Source organism: Astyanax mexicanus, chromosome 2 (genome assembly GCF_023375975.1).
Source record: "Astyanax mexicanus isolate ESR-SI-001 chromosome 2, AstMex3_surface, whole genome shotgun sequence".
Taxonomy (NCBI): domain Eukaryota; kingdom Metazoa; phylum Chordata; class Actinopteri; order Characiformes; family Acestrorhamphidae; genus Astyanax; species Astyanax mexicanus.
The window spans coordinates 8,043,131-8,058,485 of record NC_064409.1 but is presented as its reverse complement, the minus strand read 5'-3'; the positions used below and the strand labels follow the sequence as shown (position 1 = coordinate 8,058,485).

Below are 15,355 nucleotides of genomic sequence, written 5' to 3'. Positions count from 1 at the left end.
AAAGGAGGATAATAAAGTATGCAGAGAAATAGAATGATTAAATACTGTAATTGTAGAACTACAGTGTGTTTCTTTATGCTCAGTAAAGCTGAGAAAAAATAGCATACATTGTTTCTACACCCATAGCAGGATAATGGGTGTAGAAACAAGATTATTTATATGGAAATGCCACATTTAGATTAGTAAAGAAGGCCAGCAGTGACTGTTTCACTCCCTCACCCCAGGGGCACATTCAGCTCATCCCTGCAGACAGTAATACACATATTTGACCTCCTGACCCTCTGCATTCCTCTATTACACTTCCTCCTCTGTTTCTCACTCACTTACTCACTGTCACTTACCCACTCACATTATCTCTCGCTCACTCACTCATTCTTTTGCTTTTTTACTCACTATATTTTCACACTCTCATTTCTTTACTCTATTTTTCTGCTCTTTCAATTTTCACGCTATCTTGCTTACTCCTCTCTTTCTCAAGCACTCTTTTTTCACTTCTCTCACTACCGACTCATCCTCTCACCAAGTATAATGTTCTCTCACCCTCCTGTCTCCTGTTAGTAGATGCTGTCTCTCTTACTTTCTATTTTTTTATTTCTTGCTCAACTCTCACAGTTGTTCTGTCTCTCTCTCATTCTGTTTCTCAATGCTCACTCATCCACTCTAACTGTCTCACTCATTTTACCAGCTGTTCTCTCTCTTTTTCTCTTGCTCTCTCACTCTCTGAGTCTGTATTCCTTGTTCGTTAACTCAACTATTCTCTCACTCAGTCTTCCAGTTGTTCTCTCTCTTTCTCATTCTAACTTTATCTCACTTTTTCTCATTTACTCCTTTAACTCATGTTTCTAGTTGTTCTCTCTCTCCCTCTCTATTTCTTGCTCACCTAATCACTCTTTCTTTCACTCACTTTTGTTGTTTTTCTCTTTCTCACATGCACACTTATTCTAGTCATTTTAACTTTGTCTGAAATTTACTGAGTAGTTGCTATTTCTTTTTTTCTCTCTCTCCCACACTTTACTAGTTGTTCGGTCTCTCTATTTTTTTTGTTTCTCTATGCTCACTTTAACTGTCTCACTCACTTTACCAGTTGTTTGCTCTCTTTCGGTCTTTGCATCTATATTTCTTGTTTGCTCACTCACTCACTAACTCTCTCTTCCTCTCCCTCCTCTTTAACTCTCTCTTTTTCTCTGTTTATCTCTTATTCTCTATTTCATGCTTGTCTCTTTACTTACTAATGGTCACTTAATTTCACAGTTGTTCTCTCTCTCTCTATTTTGCTCTCTCTGTCTTTATTTGTTGCTTTTTCACTCATCTATTCCTTCACTCACTTTTCCTTAAATGATATTGTTCAAATAAAACTGTAATTAACAAAATTTAACACTAACATTGTTGATTTACTGTATAGTTGCTCTCTGTCTCTCTCTTTACCTCTGCCTGTCTATTTCTTGCTTGCCCACTCACTCACTTCCCCAGTTGTTCTGTCTCTCTTTAATGCTGTAACTCTATGTTTACTATAATTGTCTCACCCCCTTTACCAATTGTTTACTCTCTTTCTGTCTTTGCATTACTATTCCTTACTCACTCACTCACTCACTTTCTTCTACTTACTTTTTTCATAGTAGTTGCTCTCTCTATTTATCTCTGCTTCTCTGTATGTTCCTTTAATTCATTCACTCACTTTCCCAGTTGCTCTGTCTCTCTCTCTTTCTGTTTCTCTATGTTTTCTATAATTGTCTCACCCCCTTTATCAATTGTTTACTCTCTTTCTGTCTTTGCATCGCCATTTCTTGCTTGCACACTTGCTGACTTTCTCTTACTTACTTTTTTATACTAGTTTCTCTCTCTATTTCTCTCTGCTTCTTTATATGTTCCCTCACTTCATTCACTCACTTTCACAGTTGTTGTTCTCTCTCTGCTTTTGTTTCTTTATTTCTCACATGCTCACTCAACCACTCTAACTGTCTCTCACCCACTTCAGCAGTTGTTCTCTCTCTCTCTCTCTCTCTCTCTCTCTCTCGGAGGCGGAGGGCTGAGCGCATTCCTGTCTCTGCTCTAAACTCCAGCTGTCTTGATTTGTGCTCAGTTTGGTCCTCGCTTCGTCTTTAGGACCCGGAGGGAGGAACAACCCCTCCACACGGAGCGTCCAGTCCCGCTCAGTCGGGACAGCAGAGAGGAGCGGACCGGTCAGAGGCGCACCTCTATCCCAGCGCGGGACAGGGGCACGCGGCACAACTCGGCGTATGGGACTGGAACTGGATTATATGGGGCGAGAGAAGCTACTACTACTAGGCGCGTGCTACTGAAATGTTGCGCTGCGCGAGGACTGTCGCTCTTCAGATAGACTACTGACAGCGGGTTTGGGGTCTGCATGTGATCGGTGACAGGGGGCTCGTGCTGGGGGGCAGCTGTAGAGGCTCGTGCTGGTGGTGGGGGGTCAACTGTTGCTCACGCTGCTAACAGGCTCGAGCGGACCGTGAACTTGGCACACGCGAACCGGCACCGTCCACACGTGTCCGGTTGAAATGTGGCACGCGGCCGTGGAGCGTCGGTCGGTGCGCGCGCCATGGCCCGAGAGGACTCGGTGAAGTGCCTGCGCTGCCTGCTCTACGCTCTCAACCTGCTGTTCTGGGTAAGCTTACAGCTGTTTTCTTTATTTCCCGCCTGTATTCCGGCATTTGTGTCTCCAGCACTGGGATTGATGGAGAGCGTCCCGCCTTACGCGCTGATTGGCTAGACCTGTTGCGCTTCGCACGTTGGTTGGCTAGTCGTACTTGACCCGGGGAAAAACTTGTAAACTGACAAAAAGTGGTGGATTTTTACGTTTTTGATTTATATACATGTAATTTTACACATTACTCAATAATAAAAACGTGAAACGTCAACATAACAGTTATTTTGTTTTGTACATCTCAAATATATGAAACATGAGGCATTAAATAAATATAAACATTTAATCTATTTAATTTATTTTTAAACATATGCTACTACTATTAATAATAGCAATAAAATATAAAACAGTATAATACTTCTCCTAATACAGCTACAACTAATACAAAATAAATAAACAAATAATAAAAATGTACTCATAACAATCTAGTAAATTAAATGCAAGTTGTGATTGGCTGTACTCTTACCTACTTGCTCTATATGTGTACTTTTACACGTAAATAAATAATTTTTAAATGTGATATATTAATATAAAATATAATTTTGTTTTGTAAAAGCTTTGCTACATGATGTAATAATGATAATAATAATAATGTACAAATTAAAAACAAGTAACTAAATGCGATGTTTTTTTTTCAAGTTTGATTGGCTGATGATTTGCGTCTCATGCTCTGATTGGCTTCAAAATCAACAACAATATTACTACTACTAATAATAACGTGTCTTTTAATTTGCTTCCTTTTGGATGTTTCCATGTCATTATTGATTTTTTTATTAGTCATCTATATTGACTGGTGGTTTGGACCTCATGCTCTGATATTAGCCTGGATAATAATATAAATAATATAAATAATAATATAAATTATAAGCTTGTAGTTGGTAGCTTCTAGCCAATCCGTGCGAACAGGCCCTGAGACCATTAGCCAATCCCAGCGCAGGTGGGTGTGTTTTGCCGGAATACAGGTGGGAAAACGTCCAAATCCGGCAGCAGGTGGTCGACTGTGCGCTCACGTTACAGTGAGTTCAGCTTTGCCCAACTCCACACTGCGTACACAGAATGAGGGCCCATTTATACCCCCCTACCTTCGCCCCAACACTCACACACCCCTTATCTGTATGTAGGCAGCCTAACCAGACCAGAAGGTCTCACATTCTGCTTCTGACTATTTTTAGGGAATTAGATGTGATGATGGGTGCTGGGTGTCGTTTTCAAGACCAAGAATGCCAACGGGTGCTCGAACTACTACTCATATCTCAGCGCGTCAGACGTTTCCATCAGACGCAAATAGGCTCCCCGGGCAACTGCATGTACAAATAGAGTTGGGTGGGTGGGGGGAACTCTGTGGAGGATGTGTTGTGGGGATACGTGTGTGGGGTCATGTACTAAAGCCTCTTTCTCTCTGTTTCCAATCAGGTCATGGCTCTGTGTGTGCTGGGAGTGGCTGCTTGGCTTAGGGATTACCTGAACAATGTGCTCACCTTAACCGCCGACACCAGGTGAGGGGCTCTGAGCGGGGGCAGGTGTGAGTGGGCCTGACCACTTGAGGACAGGCCTGTTAGGCGCAGCAATCACTCAGTGTCACAGAGTAAACACCATCTCTAAGCCCCCCTGCACTGAAGGATTGCTAGTGTTAAATCAGTAGTTTTGAAATTGGAAGAACATGATCTGTGCAGCCTACGAATTTAAAAAAGTGGATAAAGCAAATAAGAAAACAAACCTGTAAAGACTTTTGTTTAATTGCAAAACTTGATTGAGTTTGAACCCAATATAAGTCATGCTTTGTCTGGTTAACTTTTAATTTATTTATTAATGTACATCCATTCCTGCATTTAGCAGTAGTAATGAGGAAAAAAAATACACATCTCTGGAAAATATTAAGAGACCACTTGTGGTTTTTAATCACAGTTTTAATCATGCATCTTGGCATGCCCTCCTCCACCAGTCTTACATACTGCTTTTGAATAACATTATGCAACTTCTGGTGCAAAAAATCAAACAGTATTGTTTGATACCTTAACAAGTGTGTAGGAAGATTGAGACAAAATGATGCATTAAATACTTCATTGCCTGGAATCTTGGTGCATTTAAGTGTATGTGTGAGAAGAAATGATATGCTTTGCCATCACGATCTTTTTTTGGATTTGTGTTGCAGGTCAAAAATGCAGGACTTAATATACATAATCAAAGAAATTAAGCTAACCTGGCACTCACAATAATAAAACATATTGGGTTCAAAGTGTCTGCAATAAAATAAAAGTTCTGCATTAGTCTTTTTTTAGTTTGCATTTTTCATACAGTCAAAACTAAGCCTGAACAATATTAGGTTATTTTGACTCAGTATTTTTTGCTGAGCCGCTAACCTAGTTTAAGCTCCTCTGAGGTTTTCCTGCACTCCCTTTTCTCAGGATTAAGCAGTTTGATGTGTGTATTCAATTTGGACCGCTACCTCACTCTGCCTCCAGCCAAGTTATGTCACATGATCACAGTCATTAGTGTGAAGATCTCCCTCTGTTGCTGTGTGTGGATAATGGAATTTGAGTAATCGCCCAGTTACTCTTAGGATAGTAATACAATTAAGCATTTAAGTACAATTATTTAAGTATTTTTCACTCCCGATAGAAATTGACTGCAGATCTGCATGCATATGGATGGGATAAGGAGTGAGATCAGAAAGTCATTGATGTTTCAGGCTGCTGAAGGAGCAGCTCAGGTGGGGTTTGAACGAGTTAGAGCTCTAATTGAGAAGTGCATGTTTGCTGCTTCTTCAGTAGGAGGTGTAATTTAGTGCTGTGAGATACTATTTAATCAGTGTAGGATCTGCCTGAGCCTCTTTGGGCCGTGTCTGCGAATAAACTGAGAGCGGAATGCGTAGCGACGTGATTGCATATAGCGAAATGAGCTTTCCAAAGCTGCGTCTTCCTGACTCGCTGACTCAGTTCCATTCTGCAGCAATAAAAACCTCATCTGCACTGAATGAATGCCACATAATGATACAACAGCTGAGTACAGGATTTCAGTCTCATACCAGCGTGTGTATCCGGTCTGTGTGTGTGTGTGCATGTGGGGAGGGGGGTGCATGTTTTCGAGGGCCATTAGGAACCTCTCTCTGGAGAGAGAAAGGCATCCCACAGAGACAGAAAAAAAAGTCTGAAGAGAAAAATGAGGAGGTTTTGTGGCGGGATAAAGTTTGTGTGTGTGTGTTTAAATGTGTGATGTGTGTGTGTGTGTGTGTGTATGTGGGTGTGGGGGTCACTGGTGGTTCACACCTATCTTTCAGCAAACAGTTGACACACTGACCCATGATTAGCTGTGATACACAAACATGACTTTCCCACACCTTCCCCTGGTGAATATAGTAATGTATCATTGTGCTGTGAAAAAGAGGGCGAGAGAGATAGACGAGAGAGAGAGAGAGAGAGAGAGAGAGAGAGAGAGAGATTAAGAGACAGAAGTGAATAAAAACAGGGCTATAGAGGGATACAGAGAGATGAAAAAGAAAGAGAAAGAGGCCAAGAAAGAAAAGGAGAGATAGAGGGTTGGATAAGTCATTGACAGGGAGATAGAAAGAGAGAAAAGTGAAAGAGAGTGAGAGAAAGATAGAGAGAGGAGTGAGTGAAAAACAGGGGAGATAGATTGATAGAGAGAAGGAAGAGAGAGGCAAAGAGAGAGAGGAATGAGTGAATGACAGGAAGATAGAGGGATAGAGTAAAAGAGAGGGAGAGTGAGAGAAAGTGATAGAGAGGAGTGAGTGAATGATGGGAAAATAGAGGGATAGAAAGAGAAGAGTGAAAGAGAGGCAGAGTGAGAGAGAGAAGGGAGAGAGAGAAGGACAGAGGGAGAGAGAGAAAGAAAGAGAGAGAGGAATGAGTGAAGGGCGAGGACATTGAGGGGTAGAGAGAGAAGAGTGAAAGAGAGGGAGAGTGAGAGAGAAGGACCGAGGGTACTGAGAGAGAGAGAGGGAGACAGATAGACAGAGAGTGAGAGAGGGAGCAGAGAGAGGGACAGAGATAGAGGACAGAGATAGAGGGACAGAGAGAGAGGGACAGAGATAGAGAGAGGCAGCGAGAGATGGACAGAGAGAGACAGACAGACAAAGAGAGAGAGAGCAAGAGAGAGAGGGAAAGAGAGAGGGACAGAGACAGAGAGACAGATAGAGAGAGACAGACAGAGAGAGAGGCAGTGAGAGAGGGACAGAGATATAGAGACAGACAAAAAGAGAGAAAGAGAGTGAGAGGTGGAGAGAGGGAGAGGGAGATAGGGACTGAAAGAGAGACAGACAGAGAAAGAGAGAGGCATGCGAGAGAGGGACAGAGAAATAGAGACAGACAAAAAGAGAGAGAGAGTGAGTGGTGGAGAGAGTAAGAGTGAGAGAGAAAGAAAAAGAGAGAGAGTCAAGAGGCTTGCATTCCTACTGAGTGCAATCACTATTTACTTGTAACTGGTAGATTAATAAAAATGCCGTCCAGGGAGAGAGAGAGAAGAGGATGGAAAAGGGGTGTTTGGGGAGGGGGGGTGGTTGAGTTGGGTGGGGGGGCAGGCAGGATGGATTGATAAATAAACAAAAAGACTGCCAAGGAATGACTCCCGTGTTCCATGCTTCTTCCTTCTCTCTCTCTCTCTCTCTCTCTCTCTCTCTCTCTCTCTTTCTCAGGCTGGAAGAGGCAGCGATCCTCACATACTCCCCCGTTGTCCACCCTGTTGTCATCGCAGTGTGCTGTTTTCTAATCATCGTGGCCATGGTGGGCTACTGCGGCACGCTGAAATGCAATCTGCTCCTCCTGTCATGGGTACGTCCCCCCGCCGGCTTGTGTTCTCTGTTCTTGTGCGTATCATAAAAACAAACCCCAAGTGAAGATGACGTCTCTATATGAGCAAGCAATGCTGGTTAAACTCAGTCCTGAATTATAGTTTAAACGTAATGACATGCGTACGATTTGGTGACTAGATCTGTAGTCCTGTATCATTATTATAGCAAAATTATTATGGCAACTCTCTGCTTTTAGACTCTTTGGCCTGTTTTTCTGCGCTACAACCGAACACTCTCGCCCCTTTTAGACTCTTTGGCCCGTTTTTCTGTGCTTCAACTGAACACTCTCGCCCCTTTTAGACTCTTTGGCCCGTTTTTCTGCGCTACAACTGCGCACTCTTTCCGCTGTTAGACTCTTTGGCCCGTTTTTCTGTGCTACAACTGAACACTCTCTCCGCTTTTAGACTCTTTGGGCTGTTTTCTGCGCTACAACTGAGCACTCTCTCCTCTTTTAGTCTCTTTGGCCCGTTTTTCTGTGCTACAACTGAACACTCTCGCCGCTTTTAGACTCTTTGGCCCGTTTTTCTGCGCTACAACTGAACATTCTCTCTGCTTTTAGACTCTTTGGCCCGTTTTTCTGCGCTACAACTGAACATTCTCTCTGCTTTTAGACTCTTTGGCCCGTTTCTGACACCTAGCGTTCAAACTTTGAATCTCACATTATAAAAACCTGTTTAACAGTGGGCAAACTTTCATTCTATTTCTAAAATACCTCGCGGGCCGCTCCAAAAAAGGAAATGGGCCTGCGAATGGCCCGCGGGCCGTAGTTTGGACACCCCTGAATTAGGATAATTCACTCATTTTTTATATAAAAAAGACATGTTCAAACTTTTTCAAATATTTTACTACTTTACCACTTTTTAAAAGCCCAACATGTAAAAAACAGTAGTTTTACAAAACATTGAAACATAACATTGCAATTTTTTTTATGTTCTAGTTTTTGCAGCTTTTTTTTTTTGCAAATATGTGAGATGAACCATTTTCATATTATATGTTTAATTATACTAATTAGGACAAGCAGAAGACGTTTTATGCTGAAAAAATACTTTTAACTATTTTTTCTAGATCTTCAAACTTTTAAACTGGTCAAATTGACCCGTGACATAACAGGAGGGTTAAAGTTTAAGGGGTTATTTTTTTTACCAAGCACACACACACACACCTATGCACACACGTTGTATCCCATTGTGGTTATGTTGTTTTTACTGAACTCCATTGTTGTAGCTACAGTAAATACTGCTGTGTTAACCTGAACTCTGCCCTAACCTCAACCTCATGAACCAAAACAAAATCTGTAGGCTATCTTTGTCTTACAAAGCTGTATTTTTGGTGAAACTGTAACTTCTGTGTTCGAATTTTCATTTTTCCTGTCATTGTGGGAATGAAGCACTTACACACATATGCACACAAACACAAAACCCCACAGAAACAAGCCCTTAGGGATGTGTGTGTGTGTGTTTCCTGTATAGTAACACAGGCCAATTTTGTGAAATTTTGTAACTGATACTGATTTCTTAAGAGGTTAAAGATTTTAAATAACCATTAATATTGACCTATAGGGTTAGTCTTAAGCAAGCCGCTTTTAAAACTTTAGAACCTCTGACTGATGTTAAAATACACCAGTTAGAATTGGGATTAGTATTGTGTCTATATGTCTTATGAATTTTGTCATGTTCTATAAAAGCTAAAGAAGGCTGCACTGACCTGTGAGATACAGCTCTGGAAAAAAATTAAGAGACCACTTCAGTTTCTAAATCAGTTTCTCTGATTTTGCTTTTTATAGGTTTATGTTTAAGTAAAATAAACATTGTTGTTTTATTCTATAAACTACAGACAACATTTCTCCCAAATTCTAAATAGAAATATAGTCATTTAGAGCATTTATTTGCAGTAAATAAGAAAGGGCTAAAATAGCAAAAAAGATTCAGAGCTTTCAGACCTCAAATAATGCAAAGAAAAGCAAAGTTTATATTCATAAAGTTTAAAAAAGTTAATAATCCTGTTTTTTAGGACAGTTTTCATGCATCTTGGCATCATGTTCTCCTCCACCAGTCTTACACACTGCTTTTGGATAACTTTATGCTTTCACTCCTGGTGCAAAAAGTTAAGCTGTGATCATCCATCTTCCTTTTGATTATATTCCACAATTATTGACAATGCCTTGCTATGAGCACACTGGCCAAGATACCACATACACATACGAACTTCCCAAGCCGTGTCCTGAGGAAACACTGCATAATTAGTTTAGATACTGATATATCATGCTATTTGATTTGTCAGTATATATAAGAATGTTATGCATTCAAGCATATATATGGATTCACATTTGCACTTCTGACACCAGAGAGTGATACAGGTTGCCTTGGCCCGCTCCCAACCACTCTCTTCCGGTTGATATATGGAAATAGGGCATGGAGAGTGTGTGATGCGCTAGTAGAGACCTCTTTGTTAGCTCGTAGCCGGTCACTCCTGCTGATTAGAAAGGCTGTAAAACATTCGACTGGCGAAGAAGAGGAAGAGTTACGGCCTCCCCACAGCAATAAACACACAGAGGGGGTGGGCACTACAGCCGCGGGACTCCGCATCAATCAAAATGATAGACACACAGGCGGTGGAAACTAGGGCCTCGCCCACAAATCTATATAGTGAGAGTTGTGTTGTGCGTTTGTTTGTGTGTGTCCTGACAGATGTGATTAGCATTTTGAGGCTTGTTGGTGTGTTGAGTTATGGTACTGCAGGAGAGTTATGGGATGCTGGGGGAGAGAGAGGGACTGAGGTTTCTGGAGAGACTGAAGTCAATCAGGCTAGGGATTCAAGGATCCATTCACTAGACCAGTATTCTGCATAACCTTGCCCTCGTTTGGCAAGAAAAGCACTTTTTTGCTCTATAGGAATTTTTTTTTATATTTTAAATAGTTGCAGTGGTCTATATCATAGACTGTGTATAGCTGGACAGAGCATCGTCTCTTAAAAGTGAAGCCACCACAGGTCGAGCGCCCCCTGCTGTTCGGTTGCAGAAAGCTGTGTAACCCCACCCATCCCCATAGGTTTCAATGGCAAAACAGACAACTTTCAATCAGGTTTTTTTCTAAAATATTATTATTTAAATATTATTTAAATGCAGCAGCTAGTATAACCTCTGCTTATATTGTCATTTTTTATATCCCCTCAGAATTCATTTTTTAAAACATTATTCAGCTCTATTCAAAAAGGTGTGGTTATTGTAAAAGGGCTGGGTTACACCTAGCCGGGGTGGGACCAATGACTGTATGGGCGGGACCATAGACTGTGCGAGCTCTGTGGAGGCAGCCCTCAGGGGTGGGTTTATTTAAATGAGTAGGCTGTCTCTCCACAGTCTTTCTTTCGCAGTCTTTTGCAGACTCAGGTTTCAGGATCTCCAACATGGCGGAAGATTTTGGCTTCATTTTCATTGAATGAATGTGAACGGCGACACGGCGCCCATCTTTTTTACAGTCTCTTGTCTATATTGATCCACCCTGCATTCACACTGGCAAAAGAAGACAAGTCACTTGTGTATTAGTGTGGCCAGTTAGCATGTTAGCATGTGACCTATCGAGCTATTCAGTACTTTCTTCCAAGCTTTATTTTTCTCCAAACAGCCCTGTATTTGTGCAAAAAATGCTTCATATAAAACGAAAAGAGCAAACACAATGGTTATAATCCTCTCTGTTGTGTTTAAAACCATTCACACTGATGAATGATATAAAATAAGTATGGTAGAAATCAAAGGTTCACAGAGAAAAAGCTATGTTTCTTAGACCTCCTTGTCTGTGATTGGTCCAAGTTTGGCCAATTGGTGTAGAATGTAGGTTTAGAGCATCACAATTATGTGTCTCTTGCCACTTGTTGCATGTACAAATCGTACAAATCCCATAGGAAAGGAATGAATACACATAAGGACTTACACTATAGACAGACATTGCACAGAACAAATATTGCACAGATGTAGATATGCAGATATCTAGAGTGTGTGTTTGGAAGTGAGGAAATAGTCCAGTAGGTGACAGAATAGCTATGAGTAAGTGCAGGTAAGGAATGAGTTGAGTGGGAAGTGGGAAGTGCAGGGGGCAGAATGCTGTATAATATGGGAAAGTCTGATAGATGCAGTGTAAAGTAAAGTGCAGGGTGCAGAGTTTGTATGGGTGTCAGTCAGTGGGGTGGGTTTGGCAGAACACTGTTCTACTGGCTGTTCCACAGCCTGGTCGCCTAGGGGAAGAAGCTGTCTCAGAACCGGCTGGTTCTGGTCTTCAAGCTTGAAGCTTGACGCTTATAGAGTTCACTCTATATCATAAAATTTATCACAAACTGCGCACACTATGTTATTTTGAGTTGTGCTGCTTTGTCAACCCGTGCTTCCCTAGTGTATATTTAAGGTCTTGGTAAAACACAGAATCCACATAGAGTTAGCATAGCTAACAGTAACTATCTGGTGTGAGCCGAGCTATAAGCTCTTTCTTTTACTGCAGCCTGGGTTCACCTCTGTCTGTGGGCGGTTCCAAGCCAAGGTGGGTGAGGCCATGAACAGTATTTAATGGGTTGACATAGACACAGTGCTTTTTTTGAGTATTCTGAGTATTTTTTTTCTTAGCTACTGCAGACAATGGGAGTTGTGGAACAGTTTTGTGCAGCATCATATATAACTCAGAGAGACCTACTGTATTTCATAAAGAAAAAGTGGATTTTAGGGGAAGGAGACCTTTAATAACTCTGCCTTATTTATCAGACACTTACTAACCATTTATAATCATAAATACATTTTGATAAGCAGTGTTGGGCACGTTACTTTGAAAAAGTAATTAGTTATAGTTACTAGTTACTTCTCCAAAAAAGTAACTGAGTTACTAACGGAGTTACTCCACTATAAAAAAAGTAACTATTGCGTTACTTTTGTGTTACTCGCCCCCTGATTGGCTGAAGACGTAATCTTACTATACCTTAGCCAATCATTGCTTAGGCAGTTACCACATCCGCCCCTCCCTTGTGACTCACACACACAACGCACACACACACCTGAGCCTTTGTCTGTATGCGCAAAGTTTAAAAAAAAAAGTTCATTGATCGGCTAAAGTAACGTGCAGTAACGGGGTGTGGGTAATGGTAACGGCGTTATAGTTACAGAAAAAAGTAATGGTGTTAGTAACGCCATTTATTTTAACGCCGTTATTCCCATCACTGTTGATCAGATTGTGGGTGCATGAGAAGAGTGGGATAAAGGAAGAAGAGTGTCCACGACTGCTCTAGATCTAAATAAGTGCCTCAGTCAGCCACAGCTCTGTCCGCATTACCTGGAGACTGTAGAGCAAAGGGCAGGCAGGCTTCGTCTCCCAGGTGTTCTGATGGGGAGGGTGGGGTTTCTGTCTGCTGACCCAGACCAGGCTTCTGTTTTCTGGGACGCCTTCATCCATCCCCCTTTTCCTTTCCTTTCTGGGTCTCTCCATTCATCTCTCCAGAGTCTCCCTCACTCCTCCCTGCGTATCTGGGCTTGAATTACTGCGAGGCTACAGTATTATCTCACACTCACACAATAGGTAAGGCAATCCAGCCTCAGAGCGGGACGACCTGAGAACAGGGCCTGCTTCAGTCTTCCTGCAGTCCTGCTCACCAGCCGGCAGCACACACACACACACACACAGAAATGAGGCTCTGACCAGGACACACACACACAGAATGTGCCCACATTGACAGTCACTCTGAGAGGGTCCTACGCAAAACTTGACTTAAGCCCACCTAATACCTACCTAAATCACATCTATATACTCTACCAAACATTCACACACTGTGTGCAGTTATACAGTCTCCTGCTGCTCATCATCTCAAGCCATTAGTTCTTTTATTTTATGTACTAGATTAAATACATTTTAATAGATGTTGCTGACTTTAATAATTTCCAGAAAATGCTTTGAACGATTTTCAGTGATTCAAAAGCAATATTTTAGCTAGCTAAGTCTCTTTGTTTAACTTACTGTGCAAACCCAAACTTTTACAACAAGAATAAACAGAATACAGAATAAAATAAATTTCCTGTTCCCGTAAATTACCTGCAGGTCAGTTTTGTCTGCTGAGAAATGGAGAAACACTGCGCCGTTAAAATACCAATCCATATTTTAAAAAGGTCAGAGTGCACCTGCCTCTGAAAGGGAATAAAATAAAATAAGGCCTATTACTTAACTGATTATACCTGCATATGACACCACATGCCCTTACACTAAAACACAAATGCCTCTATAGCTGGCATATAGTGCTTTTTGGGAATTTCAAGACTCACTGCTTGGAATAGGCAGTGTCCATATGAAACATGAAATGATTGATTTGATGTGACCATTAACTTTTTTAAACATTTTAATGACAAGAGACCATAAAAAGTGAATTATTACAGAAGCAGAAAACTGCTTCTAATCTCAGTATCTAAACCTTTTTTTTTAACTCTCAGAATAAATGTCAAAGTCTATGGCACACTATATATTATTTCAGCATTGTCACTGCAATTTGCTCATGCAAATCGCTGGAGCAATCTGGTGGAAACCCTATTTTTTATATGGCAATATATATATATATATATATACAGCTCTGGAAAAAGTGACCAGATCAGTTTCTCTGATTTAGTTATTTATAGGTATATGTTTGAGTGAAATGAACATTGTTGTTTTATTCTATAAACTATAGACAACATTTCTCACAAATTCCACATAAAAACATTGTCATTTAGAGCATTTAGAGCGGAACTTTTCGCCTGCTCTCCTGGTGCAACAATTCAAGCAGTTCAGTTTGGTTTGATGGCTTGTTATCATCCATCTTCCTCTTGATTATATTCCAGAGTTTTTTTTTTATTTGGTAAATTCTCTTATACTTTTCTAGAGCTGTATATTGTAGAACATATTGCATAATGGGATACATGCAAAGGACAAATATACAGAAACACAAACAGACATAGCAGAAGTTTGCATATGTTGAAAATATGGCTATTATTTATATTGCCAACAAAATATTGCAGTGTTTTTTTTCTTCAGTACCGTGTAGTTCCAGCCAATACCAATATGTCATATACTACTATACATTACAATGCATTACATTGACAGCCTTTGGTTGATGTTCTCAATCAGAAGTAGTATACAGGTATTAAATTTAGGGGCAGTTTCCTAGACAGGGATTAGGCCTAGTCTTGCACAGCATTATAAATAGAGATTTTCTATGGAAAGGAAAATATCTTATTTAAGACTTTGCTTATTCCCTGTCTGAAAACTGCTTCGTAATGTTTTGACTTTTAGTGGTGACTTGACAAATCACGTAGGCCTTTTAGATGATTTGTACTGTTTAGCACTTTGTACATACCCATGTGTGTATAAAAATGTTTATAAATGGCTTATTTAATAAATATTTATTTATCAGGTCAATCTCAAGGAGAGGAGGGGGCATTTGAGAGGCCCACACACATGCAAACATTACCAGTTGCTCTACACAGGGTGTGTACACAGACATTATACTGAGGCACTCTATGAGAATACACACACACACACAAGCACACCCTCTCGCATTCAAGGCCACACACACGCACACATGCACAAACACAGTGCATCTCAATATACACAACACAGGGAGGAGCAGCACAGAGAGCGGCGCAGGCCTACAGCTGTGCTACTGCACCATCGCACGCCCACAAGGTCAACCGCTGCTGATATGTTTTTAATGCAAATCCAGACCCAGAGCTTTGATTATCAGCCTGCACTCTCTGTCTTTGTCTCTCGTTCTGCTTTAAGTGCAAATTGTCGCTGCAGGAAAGCGTGACAGACTTTCTGGTAAAACTGCCCTCCGAACGTGTGAGTTAATGAGATGAAGAGAGATAAAAAGATACTTTCTTCTCACTT

At 41.0% G+C, this 15,355-nt stretch overlaps 1 protein-coding gene across 1 annotated transcript in view; it reads left to right on the top strand.

Moving 5' to 3' along the window:
- Positions 1-1,736: 1,736 nt before the first annotated feature.
- tspan12 (tetraspanin 12) overlaps positions 1,737-15,355 on the top strand; it is a 32,717-nt gene continuing 19,098 nt past the window's right edge. The window contains exons 1-3 of the mRNA XM_022671882.2: positions 1,737-2,626; positions 4,079-4,161; positions 7,317-7,452. Coding sequence (XP_022527603.2) covers positions 2,561-2,626; positions 4,079-4,161; positions 7,317-7,452 — 285 coding nt within the window. The 5' untranslated portion in view covers positions 1,737-2,560. The remainder of the gene's footprint in view (positions 2,627-4,078; positions 4,162-7,316; positions 7,453-15,355) is intronic.